The sequence below is a fragment of the Meriones unguiculatus genome, chromosome 17 (assembly GCF_030254825.1).
Source record: "Meriones unguiculatus strain TT.TT164.6M chromosome 17, Bangor_MerUng_6.1, whole genome shotgun sequence".
Classification (NCBI taxonomy): domain Eukaryota; kingdom Metazoa; phylum Chordata; class Mammalia; order Rodentia; family Muridae; genus Meriones; species Meriones unguiculatus.
The window spans coordinates 92794988-92813643 of NC_083364.1; the positions used below are offsets into that span (position 1 = coordinate 92794988).

At 45.3% G+C, this 18656-nt stretch overlaps 1 protein-coding gene across 3 annotated transcripts in view; it reads right to left on the reverse strand.

Annotated features, from left to right (window-relative positions):
- Urb1 (URB1 ribosome biogenesis homolog) overlaps positions 1–18656 on the reverse strand; it is a 58664-nt gene that overhangs the window by 35271 nt on the left and 4737 nt on the right. For 2 of the 3 annotated variants that reach the window (XM_021628467.2, XM_021628473.2), the window contains exons 4-11: positions 18012–18144; positions 14472–14568; positions 11928–12013; positions 10356–10490; positions 8229–8353; positions 5450–5645; positions 4038–4175; positions 697–870 (exon numbers count right to left, since the gene is read on the reverse strand). In XM_021628467.2, the coding sequence (XP_021484142.1) occupies positions 697–870; positions 4038–4175; positions 5450–5645; positions 8229–8353; positions 10356–10490; positions 11928–12013; positions 14472–14568; positions 18012–18144 (1084 nt within the window). The other variant, XM_021628479.2, reaches the window with a different exon arrangement.

Below are 18656 nucleotides of genomic sequence, written 5' to 3' on the forward strand. Positions count from 1 at the left end.
CAGAATAAAACTCAAGTCATTTGAAACTCAGAAAGAAATCGATGAACTGAACGCACTACCAGTGAAAAAGCAAAAACCAAGCCAGAGGGAGGAACAAGCATGTGTGAATGACAGCATGCTGCACAGAAGCCCCAGGGTGGCCGAGAGCAGGCTCAGCCCTGTAAGTCTGCTTCTGCACTTACTCTCTCACTCAAACCAGACCAGGCAACAGCAGGGACCCTTCTTGGGAACAGCTCCAGTAACTGGCCAAGCACCACCAGGTGCTCCATACTGTTGGCCAGTGTGTGGAAGCCATACCTCACTAGCACAATTAGCAATGGGAGAAAACAGGGTTCCTCCAGCTACTTGACTCCCTTATTCGAGCCACAGTATCAATGTGTGTGTGCACTTACAGGTCACAGGAAGCAGCACAGGGCACCTGCACAGGTCCCACCAGAACCAGCTCCACTGTGTCTATGCAAAAGCAAGGCATACAGCCTGACTCCTAGCTCATGAAGGACCTGCTCTAAGTGAGATCTATAAGCAAACACTTTATCAGCTGCCCTTGAGTACTGTGCCAGGACACTGCCTGATGGCCTCTACTCTCTAGCAGCTAAGAAGACATATGCCTTGGCTGCTTCTCCATGTTCCCAGAATAGCCTGCTCTTTTCTGTGTGTGGGAAATGGGTCTGCAGCAGAAACTCAAACAGCACCCACCTTGCTCAAGGCTTCTCTGAAGAGCTGAACAAATTCTTCCATCATCTCAGCTGTGTAAACGCCTGAATTTTGCCATGCCTCTTTATCCAGACAGTGGTCAACTGTTTTTAATGCTCTCTTCAAAATGACTGAAATAAGGGATAATGCTGAGTGTCGCACAGGAATGCTGTCCAACTGGGAAGAAGAGAATTGAAATCACAAATGTCTCTAAGTGGACAACTGGGCTTGGCAGGCTCTTGTGCCTCAGGTTCCTGTTAGAAAAAGCCTAAGAGACAGCTGGACTGAACGCTGAGCAGAGGTGATCTGGGCACCTTCCTCCACAGACATCTACTCTATCCGACTATAGCAGTCGCCAGGAAAGCAGGTGGAGCCCAGCCAGCCACTCAGCTATAAGACTCTCTGCAGGGACAGCACAGGATCTCCCCAGCAGCCACTTGGTGTCTGTGAGAAGCACTCACATCAAGTAAGGCAGAAAGAAAGCAAGAAAACATGTCAGGTTGCTCACGATGAAACCCATCTTCATGATGACTAAGCAACTGTGATGGCTTAGATAAAATCTGTCCTCAAAGGTTTATATGCTAGAAGCCTGGCTCCAATATGGTGGCACTAAGAGGTGACAGAATCTTTATGAGGCACGATCACTGAGTAGGGTTAAGTCACGAATGATTTCTCAGGGACTATCTGATTTCTAAGAGAAAGTGCTGTTACAAACAGAACAAAACTAAGCCAGGGCTGCCTATAATTCCAGCACACAAGAGACTGGGGCAGGGGGACCACCATGAGTTAAAGGCCAACCTGACCATCACAAAAACAAAGAAAAATAAACCAGCCCCCTCCCTGGTCTGCAGCTTCCCTTTGTCCTGTGTTCCTGCCCACTCTGCAAACACTCTACACTGCTTGTGAGACAGTAAGTGGGTCTCCCTGAAACCTAAACACATGAGGTCACTCAATCTTGGACTTCAGCCTCTGAAGGGATATACAACTACACAACTTAAGGTGTTGTGACAATGACAAAGATTGAGTAACACAAAAAGCAATCTGTATCACAGACTTCTGATACCCAGAGTTCTCCTGTAGTTAAAGGACAACCAAGAAGGACGTCAAGGTCCTCAATGACCTCAGAGACTGAGTAATGCTCAAGGACCCACAGGTCCTATTATCAAAAAGAGGAATGGGCCCAGGCTCAGTGTGTTCTTGAACCACAGCCATGGTGATCTCCTGGTACACAGGAGTGCAGTGCCTGGCCCTAGACCAATTCTAGCAGAATATGTATCTTTCCGGAACCTACTGTGGTCCCATCCAGGTTAGGGTATGTGAAGCTGTGGCCGGATTAGTAGAGATTTAAAATGAAACACAAAAGGCCTTCTGGGTAGCTTCAGTTTTAAGCAAATGCTGTGTACACTTAAACAAGAAGACATGTTCTAAACCCAGCAATGGCTCCATGGCTGGGACCCCTTCAAAGGCAGGCCTTAATGAGGGTTCACAAGTGCCCTCAGGACAGGAAGCACAGAAGAAACACTCATGTTCAAGACCCTGCTGCCCAATCCTTCTCATGTCCCATTTCTACAAGCAAATGCTCCCCTTTCTGACTATGAACTAATCACTGTTAGAAACTTCTCAGAAGAAAGCATGGGAGCAGAACACAAAGCAGCTTGTGACTGCAAGCTTTAGAAGCTGTTCATATCAATGTGTCCCTAGCATATGAGAAGTCGCAGATCTTGGGGAAGGCATGTGGGCATGGGGGACAAGGCTGTGGCTCAATGGCCTTAGAGCCTGCACAGAATGACTGCCACCAGGGGACACTGCCACCAGGAAAGACAGCTATGTGCTCAGACACTCCTAAGCCATGCAGTCCTGGAGATGGAACACCCCTCTAAAGATACAGCCCCTTGGTGCTGGGAAAAAGAGCAGCCTTTCATGTGAGGGCCAGGACTAAGCAGGGAATCGGCGCAGATGAAGCCTCCAAGGAAGTGGATCTGCTGGCTCTTCCCCATTTTCCTAATGCCCCTTGGGAAATAAACATTAATCTCTCCACAAACAGACTGGACCTAATTTTGGGAAGGATTTGTCCAAGAGAACAAAAGGCCTTTCTGCCCAGTCCAACACAGATCATCTCTTCTCACATACTGCCCACATTCAGCACGAGCCCTGGATGGGCCATCAAAGGATTCTCTGCAGTCCCAGGACTACAACTTTCAAGTGATTTTGCAGTGACTGCCCCCATCGTCCTGAGGCCAACACAGGCCTGTACAGAGCATCATGGCTGACCTCAGTCCTGTTCGTGTGACATACCACCCGGCCTCACTGAAGGATGGAGCCGGCTCTCTGAGTGCCAAGACCCTCAGTGGACATCGGGTTGCCTAGGGTTAGACTCCAGTAATGGGTGTGCCAACAATCAATAGCTATTCAAATAAAACTAGGACACTATGGTAAAAAACAGGAATCCTCAGAATGATGCTTCTGATGGGATATGGGGAACTCTACTAGTAATAAAATGTCATTTTTTTGAAGCTTATTTGTGTATTTGTGTGTGTGCACACACACAACCATGAATGCAGGTGTTTGCAGAAGCTAGGAGACGGTGTGAGGTGCCCTGAAGCTGGAGTTACAGGCAGCTGTGAGCTGCCCCACATGGGTGCTGGGAACTGAAGCCGGGCTTCTGGAAGAACAGTGTTCTTAGGCACTAAGAAACAGTGTGACATTTAGGTTCACATTTTCCTCCAGCACTGCCTGAAAACAACTGTTCCTCAAAGCAAATGCTCCCCAGGAATCTTAACCTGGTCCAAAAGGCCCTAAAAGAAATGAGAGATTGGCTGGAAGTTCTGGCCCCACTATTTCCAGATATCCTGAACTCGTGAAGTTTTACTGCAGAAATGTCCCTTCCTCTAACATTCTGCTACACCCACACAGGACTATGCAAGCGTAGAGGGACAGCGGTCCCCACAGTCTGCTGAAGCAGAGCTGAGGACAATGGCGAAGCCTGGGGAGTAGTTTTCCCTCACAGGTGACCTCAAACCTCATCCCTGCCGGGTCAAATGTAGCCAGCAGGTCCAGAACCACACACTGCAGCCAGCTCTGTAAGAACAGTTGGGGGTGGGGCTCACCTTTGTTTATACATTTTAAATTTCTTTTCATTTATGTGTGTGACCGTCTTGCCTGAATGCATGCCTGTGCCCACATACATGCAGTGCTAGCAAAGGCCAGAAGAGAGTGTCAGATTCCTTGAAACTGAAGTCACAGATGGTTGTGAGCCAACATATGCTGGGAACCAAACTTGGGTCCTCTAGAAGAGCAGCCGGTGCTCCTGACCACTGAGCCACCTCTCTTTCCTTGTGACTTACATTTAACGCCTGAGTGAACATGATCTTATTGCACACCAGAGGCACTGTGGTCACCATCACCATCGCCAGGAGCCTTGGCAAGGGGATAAATTCTCTGGTCCAAAAGGCCCGGGAAATCTCTGGCTGGGCCGCGTAGATCTAAGAAAGGGAAGGAAGAGACGGAGTTATGAATGGAAGAACAAAGCACTAACTGTAAATACCCAAACCCACTTAACTATCACCACCCAAACGTATAGAACAAGGGCTTCCCCCCAGTCACTGCTGCACTGACAAGCGCCTGGCAAACCATGCCATCTTTTTAAAGCTTCATGAGAACCCTCTAGAGAGGAGACACAACACACAATGTGTTCAGGGGTCAAAGCAGGGCCCCAGTGAGGTTACTGGTCACACAACGACAAGCCACATCATAAGGACTCGAGCCTGGTTATAAAACCACACAAGAGTCCCTTCAGCAGCACAGGGCTGGACAGTACCCGAAGTAGCTCCAAAACAGATGATGGCACAGGGCAGCTTTCCCATGCTGGCCCAAGGTGAGTGCTTCTCATGAGACTCAGGAGGCTTGCACACTAGGTGCTCTAAAAAAACCAGAGACCATATGAAAAGAAAAAATTGGTTTTACAGATAATGCCGGGACCAAACTGAGGCACAAGCTAACAATCATGGAAATGTTCTCCATAGGGAGACCATGAATCAGAAAGAAAGCATAGCCACACTAGGCATTTATATTATTTATAATTAAGTATGATCTGAAAATCCAAAATCTACAGCTCTCTGAACACCAATATGATGTTCAAGTTTCATATCTTATAGAATTCAAATTTTAGGTTTCTAGAGCTGTCTCAGTGAGTACAAATATATGACCCTTAGTTCAATGCCCCAGAACCCACACAAAAGACCAGGAATGACTGCATGATCTGCAACCTCAGTGCTGTGTGTGAGAAGACACAGGAGGGTCACTGGGCCTGTAAAGACGTTGCAGAGGTTATACAAAAATTATAAAATCCGCCCCACCCCCACCCATGCAAATCCTCCTGGTTCCAAGCATTCAAGAATGGGGAGTATGATCTAGACTATGGTGGAAGATGAGGAGAAGCAGGAAAGGGATTAATACATACTACTCAAACATTTCATCAGTTCCTGCAAGTCCTCCTGTCCTGTTCAGACTTGACTGATACCAGCCTCAATTGTGACTCCCAAGGATCAGAAATGAGTTCAACTGAGTCAAAAGGGGGAATTCCAAATCCAGCTAAACGAGAAGTCAATGCTACCAGGCTAAACAGCCAAGTCCTATGGTTTAAGTACCCCTATCCCTGAGACAGGCTTCACTACACACCCAAGCAGAGCAGCGTGTGCACCAGTCCCAACTCCTTAGACCATGCCTGCCCAGATGACAGCTTTGCTGAGCTCTGTACCTTGTTCAGCAGCTTCACATTGTTTAGCCAAGTGGACTTGACTCTTGGGAGAAAGGAAAATGTGACTTCCTTGAAGTACTTGGTCAGCAGGTCTGGGCACACCTTCAGGATGTTCACCACAAGCGAGGCCACCAGCTCATCCTCAGCCGCAGTTTTCAAACTCAACAAGAAGTGTAAGAGTGTCAGGTTGCCTCCTCTGTTAGGAACAGAGACAAGACCGGAGAGAGATCAGCAACAGTTCAAATACTCTGAGCACTGGAGTCACTCCCAGGGACACAGCAGTAACATGGCAGTGAGTACACTTTTTCCAGGGCACTCAAAGGGCATGTCTTGGCATGTTGGGGCCACCAAAGGGCTTTAATCTCCCTCCTCTACTTCTGCATGGCTGGAAGGTCTCTACTTCACCCACTTGGCAGTTGGTGCTCATGGGGAAAGACATGGTGTCCTCAAATAGACAAAGCATCTTCAACAATGAGATGAGCATGAGCGTAAAACCAGGCATGGTAGCAGACTCCTGAAACCCCAGCTGCTCGAGAGGCTCAAGAGAGAAGATTGTTTTAAGTGCACAAGCTCTGGACCAGCCTGGTCAATAAACAAAAGCGAGGAGAAAAAGCCTGCTGACATTAAACCTCAAATGGGAAGCACCCATCCCAGGATCTTTATAGCTGAAGCTTCAGGACACTAAGCTTCATCTGTGCAAAGCTCTAAGACTACTTTTCACAAGGCTGGAGAGATGGCTCAGAGGTAAGAACACTGGCTGTGCTTGCAACCGTCTTGAGTTTAATTCTCAGCAACCACATGGTGGCTCATAACCATCTATAGTGCGATCTAGAGCCCTCTTCTGGCCTGCAGATACACATGCAGGCAGATGCTGTATAATAAATAAGAAATAAATAAATCTTAAAAAAAACCCTACTTTTCACATCTGCCCTAGTACTCAGAGCATCCAGATGTACCTGGGCTTTGCCATCTGCTCTTAACCAGTTCACTAGGGTTGCCATACTATGGGCCATCACCTTTAAAGTCTGACTTGACAGTTACAGCCATTTGTCTTCAGTGTCACAGTGGCAGTGCTGGGGGTAGTCACAGAGAAGGGCCTATCACACTTTCCATTCATTCTATCTGGTCCTTACACAGAAAGTCACTGCCTCTTGCTCTTCGCTGGCACCTTGACTTCACTGATCACTTGGGGTACAGCAGTGACCGTCCCAGAAAATGACCAGCCTTTGCTCTCACCACTTCTCACCAATCAGACTAAGAACAAAGACGTAACTATACAGGGTAGTGGAAAGTCACAGAAGCCTTGGCCAGGCAGAACGACAGTGACAACAGAGTGGCTATCTGAGCAAGGGCTAGCAGGCTAAGCTGCCCTGAAGTCGTGACATTTGTGTGGGGACCAAAAGAGATGAGGAGATGAGTCCCAGGAGGGTCAGGGCACCTTGCCTGGAACTCCTCGGTTCTTTTCCATTTCTAACCAGCACACCGTTCCCTCCTCAACAGTATTGTTTGCCAATGGTTTCAAAAAATTCCACATTAACTACAGCTTTCTGCAGACTCACAGCGTTCCAACTGATGTGCTAATGCTCACTAAGTGACCATCCTTCTCAGGGGCGCCAAATGGAAGGGAAAATGCTTGGGGGCATGTGATAGGTTTCTTAACAGTTTGAACATTGTACTGGATTCTAAAATCCTTAAGCTGCATTTTAACATGAAAATGAGTTCATTCTGATGAGAAAAAAAAAAAAAACACTACTAAGTTTTTTTGTTTGTTTGCTTAAGTTAGGGCTAGGGATATAGGTCAAGGGTAAAGTACTTGCCCAGAATGCTTAAAGCCCTAGGTTTGATTCCCAGCACACAGAAGACAACAAAAACATAAAATAAATACTAAAAAGAAATATTCTGTAGACCAGGCTGGCCTTGAACTCAGCGATCCACCTGTCTCTACCTCCCAAATACTGGGGTAAAGACGTATGCCACCATGCCCAGCTTGAATTCTTAAAAGAAATGTGATGCAGCCAAGAAGAAAATGAATCACTACAGTCTAGAAACATGCTCATCTTTTTAATAATAATAATAATAATAAGCCAATACAGACATGCATTATAGTTTTCTGACTACAAAAATATATTCAGAAGAATTAATACCATTAGGTTTGGACTTTCTTTTCTTAATAAAATCTTGTAACTATGAACTAGGAAATAAAACACACACACACACAAACACCACTTTGGTATCCTACTGGCAGCATGTTGGAGGAGCAGGGGCTGTTTAGCTATCACACTGATCAGCTTTGGAATCACACTTCAGCACCCAGTGCAAGTTCTGCCACTCACAGGGTTAAGTGTCGCAACCTCTCTGTGGCCACCTTCCTCTTGTGTGAAACTGGAGTAACAGAGCTCAGGGCTGCTATAAAGCCTGTGCCAGCAGGAGGTCCGCTCTAAGGTCTTTCTCAGATCAGGAGATACTGCTGTCTTTACACACACACACACGCGCACACACACACACACACACACACACACACACACACACACACGCATTCATGTGTGCTACCTGCCCCTGGATAAATGCTCCTTTATCTGTGTGCCTATACTGCTACTGTGGGCCCTCTGCATCAAGGGCACGGATGGACAGATCCTCTCTAGGTCTCCCACAGTCACCCAAGACATGTTTAGTCATGTCCATGAGTCTGACTCTACGCAGCATAACTCCATCACTTACTGGTTCCCACTGGACATTAGGATGTGCCACTCTCAGGAGTTCACAGAGCAATATACCTTACCTGCCGGAAGTTCCCAAAGACGCATCATAAAAACTAATCCCATGCTTTCGAGAGCAACAGAGATCTAGCAGGAAGTTATGAACGAGGTCCCTCACCATGGCTTTCCCGGCCTCTATGGCAGACACCTAGAAGGGTTTAGCAAACTATCAATTCCACATAGCTACAGAATGAAAAGAGGTTAGTATCACCTGATAACAACTAGAAAGATACTTTAAATCAGATACTTGACATGGATTCTAAAATTGTACTTTTTTAAAAACTTTTTCAATTTTTATTAATTACACTTTATTCACTTTATATTCCCCATGTAGCTCCCTCTCTCCCCCTTCTCCACGAATGCATGTCTCCAAGTCCACTGATAGGAGAGGCCTTCCTTTCCTTCTTTCTGCTCCTAGTCTATTAGGTCTCATCAGGAGTGGCTGCATTGTCTTCCTCTGTGTCCTGGTAAGGCTGCTCCCCCCTCAGGGGGAGGTGATCAAAGAGGAGGCCAATCAGTTCATGTCAGAGATAGTCCCTGTTCCCATTACTATGGGATCCACTTGAACATTGAACTGTCCTGGGCTACATCTGTGCAGGGGTTCTAGGTTTTCTCCATGGATGGTCCTTGGTTGTAGTATCAGTCTCAGAAAAGACCGCTGTGCCCAGATTTTTTTGTTCTGTTGCTCTCCTTGTGAAGCTCCTGTCCTCTCCAGATCTTACTATTTCCCACTTCTTTCATAAGATTCCCTGCACTCTGTCCAAAGGCTGGCCATAAGTCTCAGCATCTGCTTTGATACGCTGCAGGATAGAGCCTTTCAGAGACCCTCTGTGTCAGGCTCCTGTCTTGGTTCCCTGTTTTCTCCTTCTTCTGATGTCCATCCTCTTTGCCTTTCTGAATGGGGATTGAGAATCTTAGCCAGAGTCCTCCTTCTTGATTAGTTTTTTTAGGTGTAGAGATTTCAGTAGGTTTATCCTATATTATACTAAAATTGTACTTTTAAAAGGTTAAAAATGACTAATTTACAAGAAAACCTACAGAGTCAACTAACCTGGGCCATAGGGGCTCACAGAGCCTGAAACCAGAGAGCATGAATGGCCTGACCTAGGCCCTCTGCACATATGTACCAGTTGTGTAGCTTGGTCTTCATGCAGGACTCCTAGTAGAGGGAACTGGGGCTGTTTCAGGCTACACTGACTGCCTTTGAATCCCTTTTCCCTAATTGGGCTGGCTCATCTAGCCTCAATAGGAGAAGATGCACCTAGTCTTACTGCAACTTGATATGCCACAGCTGGACGGTATCTACGGGAGTCCTGTCCCCTTTTGAAGAGAAAGGTAGGAAGAGTGGATTGGGGGGGAACAGAAAGGAAAGGAGGGGAAAGACTGGGAGAAGAGAAGGGAGGGGAAACTGCAGCAAGGATATAAAGTAAATAAATTAATTTAAAAATGACTTAATTTATCTTATACTTTTGAATACATTCCACATTTATGAGTGCTTTTATCAGCCTATGAAACTGCCTGGTAAGGAACATACAAAAACATGTTCAAAATAGGAGAACATGGGCAAGTTAACAAGAGAGGAGGAAGCAATAGTAGGTTCTCAAGAGGCAAACTGCCATCGACTTAAGAGGAAAACAGCCCTTACCAGGCTAGCCAAGTCCTTGTTCACGAAGTATCCAAAATGAAATGCGAGGAAAACCAAAATGAATGCGAGGCTTGGGCCAATATGAGGGTGACTGCTTTAATTTAGCTCATGAGTTAACAATCACAGCATAAATTATCTCTGTCAGTACCCAGAACTCTGGACAGAGTTCAGAAATAAGACAGTTAAACTACAAAAGCTGGATATTTAAAAAAGGGAAGGGAAAAGAGCTAAGCAAGAGGAGGAAGACGTTGCCTGGAGGAATCCTATAACCCCATAGGGCAGGTACTACAGCCAGGCCAGCCTGGGTGCCATTCCCCCAGGAGGCAACTGTTTCCTCATTAAAAGCAGAAGTAAGTTTACTCTCATTGCTCTAAGACTGTTAAGTCAGAAGAAATAGATCAAACGGATTCCCTTAAAGGTCTAGGGTGGACTAAGATGCTTTCTTCTCCTGAGTGTGAGGGAGGAGCACACCCAGGGCAGAGCTAAGTGGAATCTGGCAACTCACCTCAGTGTTTTCTGGGTTTTCTGGAACAACATCTGTGATCCCATTCCAGTTGTAGAGGGAAGCTATATGGCTCAGAAGCTGCCCAGTAAAGAAACGTACCTTCTGGGTTTTTGTGATGTTTTTATTGTAGATTACCTGGATCCAGTAAGAAAGAAAAAAGCAAGTCAATCATTTCTATATTCTATATTATAAAAGTATGCATGCCAAAGGGAGATAATTTATCAAAGAAAAGGAAAAAAAAAGAAACAGAAAATTTGTCAAATTCCCAAATATCTTGGACTATCCACTTAGCATTCTGGTGTGTCTCCTTTCAGCCACACTCAACTACACCTACAATGCACACTTATATTTATTTACAGTTTGGATATTTCCTTTATTTACATGGTTTAGCTTTTCTCAGAGTATCATTTTGGAGGGCTAAATGCCCTTCTGTGCTCTGACTGACCATAACTGACGTCACTTTCCTGTGGTGTTTTTATATTTCCCACAAGCCGTGATCAGCAGCCCACTACACAGCTTTCACCACATCTCTGAGTAGGAAGGAGACATTGGTTCTTACAAACAGGACCCATACAAGATCTCAGCTCCATCCAGAGCTACCCCAGATCCATTACTGTGCTTCAAGAACATGTATTCCAAATGCACACTTGGGGGGCTCTAATGCCAACACCAATCAAAAGTCCAGTATAAACCTATGAACATATGTTAGACTCCAATACACCATGCCAGAGAGGCTCAGCACTTTTTCCAAGAAAGCACTCATTTTTGCAGCATCTTTGCAAGCACTGAGTACCACTGTTATAAAAAAGAAAGAAAAGAAAAGAAAAGAAAAGAAGAGAAAAGGTGCTATTTTGGTAGGTGAAAACATTCCTCACATTATTGTTCACATTACTTTAAGGGTTTTGCTGCCTCCATTCTGGGATCTATACTATATGTAAAATGTGCTGCAACATCACTGGTTTCATCCGTAAGGGACCAGGGTACCATCCCATTGTGACAATCAAAACTATCTATAGACATCTTCAAATGTTTCCCCCAGTAGAAAATGGGTCAAACACCCTTAGCTTAGAATCACTATGGTGAATACTACCTAATGTATTTTCCATGCTCCTTAGCCTTTTTAAAGCATTGGTCTAATTTTCATTTCAGAACATCAGTTTGTTCACGGATCCTTAAAGGTATCTCTATATAAAAGCCATGATCCATTTACCAAGTTTTAAAATGTCTCTTAAGATATCTAAAGATAGAATATGCAACATGTCTCAAATTAACACTTGAACAGATGTGTAAATAAAGTATCATTTGCAATTTACAGCCCAAAATACTACAGCTGAGTTCATATGAATTGAGACTGACAGCTTTTCTCTTATGGTAACAAAAGGGGCCAGGCTGCTCGCACTCTGGCTCTTCTTCTTTGATTGTCTAGCTCCAGGACTGACTCTCCACCAAGAGCAAGTTTAAGACTAAGAAGCTGTTGTCCAAGACCTCCCTGTAAGCTCAGCCTTGAAACACACGGGGCTGCCTTTATTCATCCTTAAGACAAAAAGGACATCCTGGACAGGAAACACGCACCTTTGTCTTCAGTGTGGACAACAAAATGTTGATGGTAGAAATCTTATCCTCCTTTACATTGGAGCTAAAAATGCAGGGGATAAATTCTAAAAATAAAAGTTGCAAAGAATTAAACTCCGAGGCACTTTAAAATGTAGAGCAAACAATGCCACACCTAGTTCAACTTCTCTACTAGTTACCCAAGTTTTCAAAACTTGCTCCATGGCATAGGAAATCAAGGACATCTCAAGGTAAAATGACCACAGAACTTTCGAGCAGCTTGGTACTCCCCAGGCCCCTAATTAGCATTTTTTTACATGGCGTAAAAGCAGCCCAGTGATATTTGGGAGGACATAGAGAGTGGCAACAGCCCTGAGAATCTCTCTTCCACTTAAAGGAGCTCAGGCTGCTTAAGGTGGTCTTCGTTTCTGAGTTTCATGGTGCAGAGGGGAGGAGTTTGCTTGCCTTTCACCCTGACTCACCCTTTTCCTCTACCAAGAAGACACTCTAGACCTAGAGGTGACACTGGCAGTCACTTTCACTTGCTTCACATAGCCTAAAGCAACACACATTTCTACTTAAAAACAAAACAACAACAAAAAAATAAGTCATCTTTTATTTTTTTCCCCCAGTCAAACCAAAAGGATAAACTTCAAGTCAACCACAACCCTGTACTCAATGGCAAACATGGTGACATCCGAGTTGACTGTTGGATTCTGCCGGTCCGTATGCTCTGTCCAACGTTCCTAAAATACTATTGTACACTCAACCACCTATCACTCAAACAGTGACATCAGTGTACAGTTTGATAGCTGGTTCTCGATACGCTCACTTCATCCCCTGCTAATGCATGGTTAGGAGTCAAATTCTCAGCAAGTTATAAAAACTCCCTCCGAACTAAACCTCTACTCACATCCTTAATTATTTCCTTAGACAACTGACTAAACATGGAATCGATGGATCAGACATCTTTAAAGTCTTGATACATAAGGCCCAACTGCCCTGCAAAACCTGTCCTGTGACAGTACAAATGAGAACCCACCTATCCTTTAGAGAAAGGCCAGGCAGATGAGAAAACCCACAGGGAACCATAAAAACATCCCACCCCTAGAAGCAGCATGACATCCTGAAGCTAGTTCCTGGCAAGAACAGAGGGAAACTGTCCGAGGCTCTATGGTATCTACTCTCATTTCAACCTGACTAGATTTACAACTGCCATGGAAACAAACCTCTGGCATGTCTATGCAAGTGCTTCTGGGGGTTTAACAAAGAGGGAAGACCCACCCTGTTTGCGGACACTGCCGTCCCATGGGCTTGGCTCCCTGACTGTGTAAAAAGGAGACTGTGGGCTGAGCGCCAGCATTCATCTCTCTCCGCTTCTGGACCATGGACTCACTCTCACCAGCTGTCTCATGCTCCAGCCACCATGCCTTCCTTACCATGAAAGACTGTTCCCTAAAAAATGCAGGCCAAACTGTCCCTAAGTTGCTTCTCTCAGGGACTTTGTCACAGCAACAAGAAAAGTCAGTAATGCAGACCCTATACAAATACAATCTCCTCCCATCACGCTCTGCCCCAACAGTTACAACGTTACCACGCAGCCCAGGCTGACAGCATACAGTCTCACCTCGTTCTTATCCTCACCTACAATGTAAAGCTAAAGAGCCCTATCGTGGAGGCAGAAGGCTTGGCCACCAAGCACTAAGGCTGTAGCACATGGAAACTCCTGTAAGGCCCAGTGTTCTGCTAGGGCACATGGGTGTGATTCTGGAGCTCTGAGCAACTGCCAAATGCTACCCCAGGACAGTCATTTATTATCCTTGTGAAATGCTTAATAAAGCACTAGTGTTCCTAATAAACTACGACAAGCCTTGTTCTAAGGAGGCAGTCACCAGAAGGTGTCAAACTGGAGCTTCCTGGGCCCTTCATATTCTGATAACATGGAGTACATCTATTAAGGCAATTAAATATATCTATGTTACTTATTGTAATATAGGGAATCAAACTTCTTGTACGTGCTAAGTAAAAGCTACACAAGTGAGCTATAGCGCAATCCCTTGTATCTCATTTTTTAAAATGCAATTACTGGGGATTGGAGAGATGGCTGAGAGGTTAAGAGCACAAGTTGTTCTTCCATAGAAGCCAGGTTTGATTCCCAACACCCACATTAGGAACTCAAAACTCTTTATAACTCCAGTCCTAGGAGATCTGATGTCCTCTTCATGCATGTGGTACACAGACATATACACAGGAACCCCCCCCCACAAAAACACAAACACAGAAAAAGTTTAAACTGCAAATCCTAAGAAAAGTCAGGGCTATGACTCTGCATCCTCTGGAACAAAAGCCATACAGCCTCTCAGGCTGGCTCGGCACTCCAGACTCACAGGAAGAGCAAGCAGCGTTATCACTGCTCAAGACCTGAACTGCTCAAGGCCTTGCTGAATCCCTCTGAGCACTGCAGTCACAGTGCAGCTGCAGAGGCTGCAGACCCTCAGAGGAAACCACTTACAGTCAGTGTTTCTGAAGCTCAGACTTCCCCAAGGGACAAAGGGGAACTCCCACCTTTTAGCTCCAGCACTTGCCCTATAGTGTTGTCATCACCCGCAATCAAGAAGGAGAGGGCGAACTGGATGTAGGCCAGCCGGACGTCGTGCACTCCCTGGAGGACAAAGGAGACTCACATATCACAGGCAGCCATTAGACACAGGAACACAGAAGGTATCCCACCTCTCCGCTGACTGTCGCAGCCTCCTGGTCTTGTCTCCAGGCACCAGCATATGGCCTCCTTGCTCTTTATGGGAAGCGCATTCTCTTTGCATCTCTGTAAGTCTTCTCTACTTTCCTTCTTTTTCAAGTCCTAGTCTCAACTTAAAAGTAAGGCTGAAAAGAGTTATGCCCTTCCCCTGACTTATGATATACATTTCTTTAGTTCACTCTAGGATACAACCAAAGATTCTTAGTCCTGCTGGGATCCATCCCCTCTTGCTTGTTAATGAAAACAATCTATTGTGTTTTAGAAAAGCCACAGATAATGGAGACACGATGCTGCTTTTGATGAGAGACCAACATGATGATATCTGGTTTTCATTAGATATTGTAAATAAGTTATTAAGTCACATTAAACCAAAGCACAGATGCTTCATGTTATGAAACTGTGGACATTCCAGAATACAGCCCACAGGCATCAGCATGACCCAGGCAGGCAGGGCACAAAGGCCACGACTAGCAACCAGCACCTCTGGAGACGTCACAAGCCATTTGATCAGCTTTCCTTCTCAGTGTTGGTAAGGCACATTCACATCTCAACATGAGGAAGTGACGGTGCAAGTCTCTACAGCTGCTCCAGCACTGGAACATGTACTTAAGAGGCGCTCCACTTAAACTGAAACCTTTTCTAATTCCAGTTATTCCAAGGTACCTTAATGCATTGCCAAGAAATACGTTAATACTATAGAAATGCCTGCCAAGACCAAAAGTCAGCATACCTGCCTTCCAAACCATCCTGGCCCACTTAATAACAGAAGAGGTGGTAGCAGCCATAGTGATGGTGGTGAGGACAATCACAATTTTTACCAAGCATCTGCTCCATGCATGCCAGGCACTATGGCAAACCCTCAATCGCTGTCCCCTCATTTAGCTCGCATCACCAGCCTTGGGGGAGCATTCACACTTTGGAAATGAGTTAGAAAAAGCCTATCATCATCATTATCATTTATCATCATCACCATTGAAATATTGAGAGTCAGGGCCTTGGAATCTCTCATCCTCATTTCTGTCACTTTAGATTTTCCTAGACTATGTGTACGCAACAGACTTGGACTAGATCTTCCTGTGGGTTCTCCCAGAAACACATTTCTAAGTGAAAAGGAATCTGGTTTCTACCTGTTGGATCTCATCCTATATCCCAACTTCAAATCTCAGGTTCCTACACTGTTGAAAAATTATACTGACAAATCTCAGAGACAAGGGCACCCACCCTCCCTAGGCTAGCCACTGCCACAGGCCTCCATCTCCAGCCAACCCTTCAAAGGCATCTTAGTCTCACTGAAGATGGTCTGTGCCTGCTCCTCATTCCCACCCTATGACCTCACAGGGCTGTCATCCCAGAAAGGAAACATCCTGAACTTCTTGAGCTTGTTCTGAAAAACACTTTCTAAAATAGAGCAAAACATTTGGCAAAGCTGCTCTTGGCACAGGATTGGAACAATGATTTCTTTGGCTAGATGAGCAGAGGCATGGTCTGCTTTCTCCAGGAACATTAAAATACACCTTAAAAACAGAAATGACTTTCCATCTTCAACAACTACAGGGTATGAAGTAAGGACAGGGAACATCAAATGCTTGAGATATTTGAAGACACCTGACAAACCTATCAACCAAATACAACAAACAAATGGACCTTGTTTGGACCGGATTTGAACCAAGAAGTACAAGAATATCCAAAGACCAAACTGGGTGTTCGTAGTGAGAAATTATTAATGGTGACAGTGCCATAATGGCACTGTGGTTTTGTTTTTAAAAAGACATTTTTCTGCTAAGAGTGCATACTGAAATATTTATACTGAGATATGATCCTCGCCTGGGATTTGCTATAAGAGTCAACTGAAGAGGTGGGGTGTAAGTGGATGAAGGTAGCTGATACCAGCTAAAGCTGGAACTTGGGGCTCCTTGTGCTGTTCTATTTTTAATCACTCTGATATTTTTGAAAAACCTTAATGTCTGGCTGTCACCAAGCACAACATACAGAGCACCTGAGGTAGCTTATGAGATCACACAAGTAAAGGACAAGAACATGACAGGGTCTTCCTTCTGCTTTACAGACCCCAGAACTAAAGCAGGCCCCTGAGAGCCCGAGGTGAGACAGCTGCTGTAGCCGAGGTTTGGGAGGGGAAGCCCAGCTGAGCTTTTCCATAAAGTCTGGACTGTCTGGGTGGCCTGGCTATGTTAGTCTATTTTACTCAGACAGCTTGGATACCTGAAAAGGGGGACGGGGAGCACATCTGATAGATAATCACTGCAAGGCTGACTGCTGGCCAAGACCACAGAACGTTGACATTTGTCGTACTACGCAAACAGCAGACACTTTTCATCATAAATTCATTCATGAAAGTCCTTACCCACTGATGGGAATCTACTGACATGTTAATAAAGGACAGCATCTAAGAGACACTAAGACCTGACTTTCTTCCCTCAGAGACTGCCTTATTTGTAATTCTGTAAAACCTTCAACACCAGGCTAGTCTCACAGAGCCATAAAAGTTACATGGTATTATTAACCCTTCGGTCTACTTTCTAGCAATTAAGACACACTAGGACAGCTAGTTAGCATGCCGTCCGTTACATAGGAGATGTACAGCAATACAGTTTTCTACCTCAGCCAGGGGGTGCTATGTGTTCACTGTGCTCTAGTCTTAGGAGGAGGTTGGCATTCACGCCTTGGCTGAGTACAGCACTGACCACCATTAGGAGCCAACCTGGCAAGAAGGAACATGTGCTACCAAGACCTGCAGCTGGCCCGGGCCAGGAGCGTAGACATCTTTGTTGTGTTTTCTTCTCCAGAGGCCTGTCAAACCCGTATCACCTCAAGGGCTACCAGTGAACTTTTGCAGTGCTCCTGGAAACCAAGCATTCCTGTTCCTATTCTCTGGTAGGTTCAGTTTCTAGCCAGAGGAGCACAGATCACTTACCACTGCATCCAGAAGCCCTCTCTGGCTCAAGGTTTAAAGGTTTCTCTAAAAGGATAGAATGGGCAGAGGGCTGTGGCACTTTATGGAATCACAGCTGGGAGGCAGAGAAAGGGCTCTTCTATCCACTCAAAAGAGAGGGTGCTTAGAATTATCCTCTCAGGCCAGAGCCTAAAACCACCAAGACAACCTTGTCCTTTTCAGGTCCAGATCTTCCTCAGATGTCCTAGTTGCTCAGGTTCTGTTGAGCCACTGGCCCAATCAAAGCCAGGGTGGAGGTGAGGGAAGGCTGCTGCCCTATTCAAAGGCACAGACTTCAGAGCTGTGTAGGGACTAAGGGAGGAAAGGAGGAAAAACCACTACCAATGCCTCCCAAAGGAAGGGAACTGTGGACAAACACAACACTGGGGGTCCTCACCTTTGAATCCCTCTTGGTCACTAGGGCATACAAAGCTTTTTTATTCAAATCAAAACAGCTGCACACATCCCTAGCGGCTTCAGGACCCTGGGTCACAATGGCAGCCATCAGGTTCAGGCAGGCTCGAGCCATCCTGCACAGGGATAGGAAACCAAGTTTGTCAGGAACAGGAGCAGCAGTATCAGGAAGCCCAGTGCACAACTGCCAGTATAATTTGCTACCCAAAACCAGAAAAAGAGAAGGAAGCCCAAATGTTCTTTTCTTGTATTTTTTAAAAGCATAACAAAATCTTTTAAAGGAACTAAAATTCCAAGGAGAGATTATAATACAAAGATGAAAATTATAACTATTATTTTCTGAAACAGGAGTTTTACTCTGTATGTAGCTTTGCCTGACTTGGAACTTACTATGTAGAGACCAGACTGGCCTTGAACTCAGGGATCTGCTTGCCTCTGCCTCTTGAACAGTGAGATTAAGGTGTAAACCACCACGCCCAACACAAAAGATAAAAATTTTCTCTCTCAAGTAATTGACAGTGACTGATCAGCCACGTCTCAGTTACGGTGTATTGAGGACATATAGGGCAATTTCAAAGAAGTGTCTCCAAAAGTGCCCTCTTGGCAGCCTTCTGCTCTGAGCCTGCCA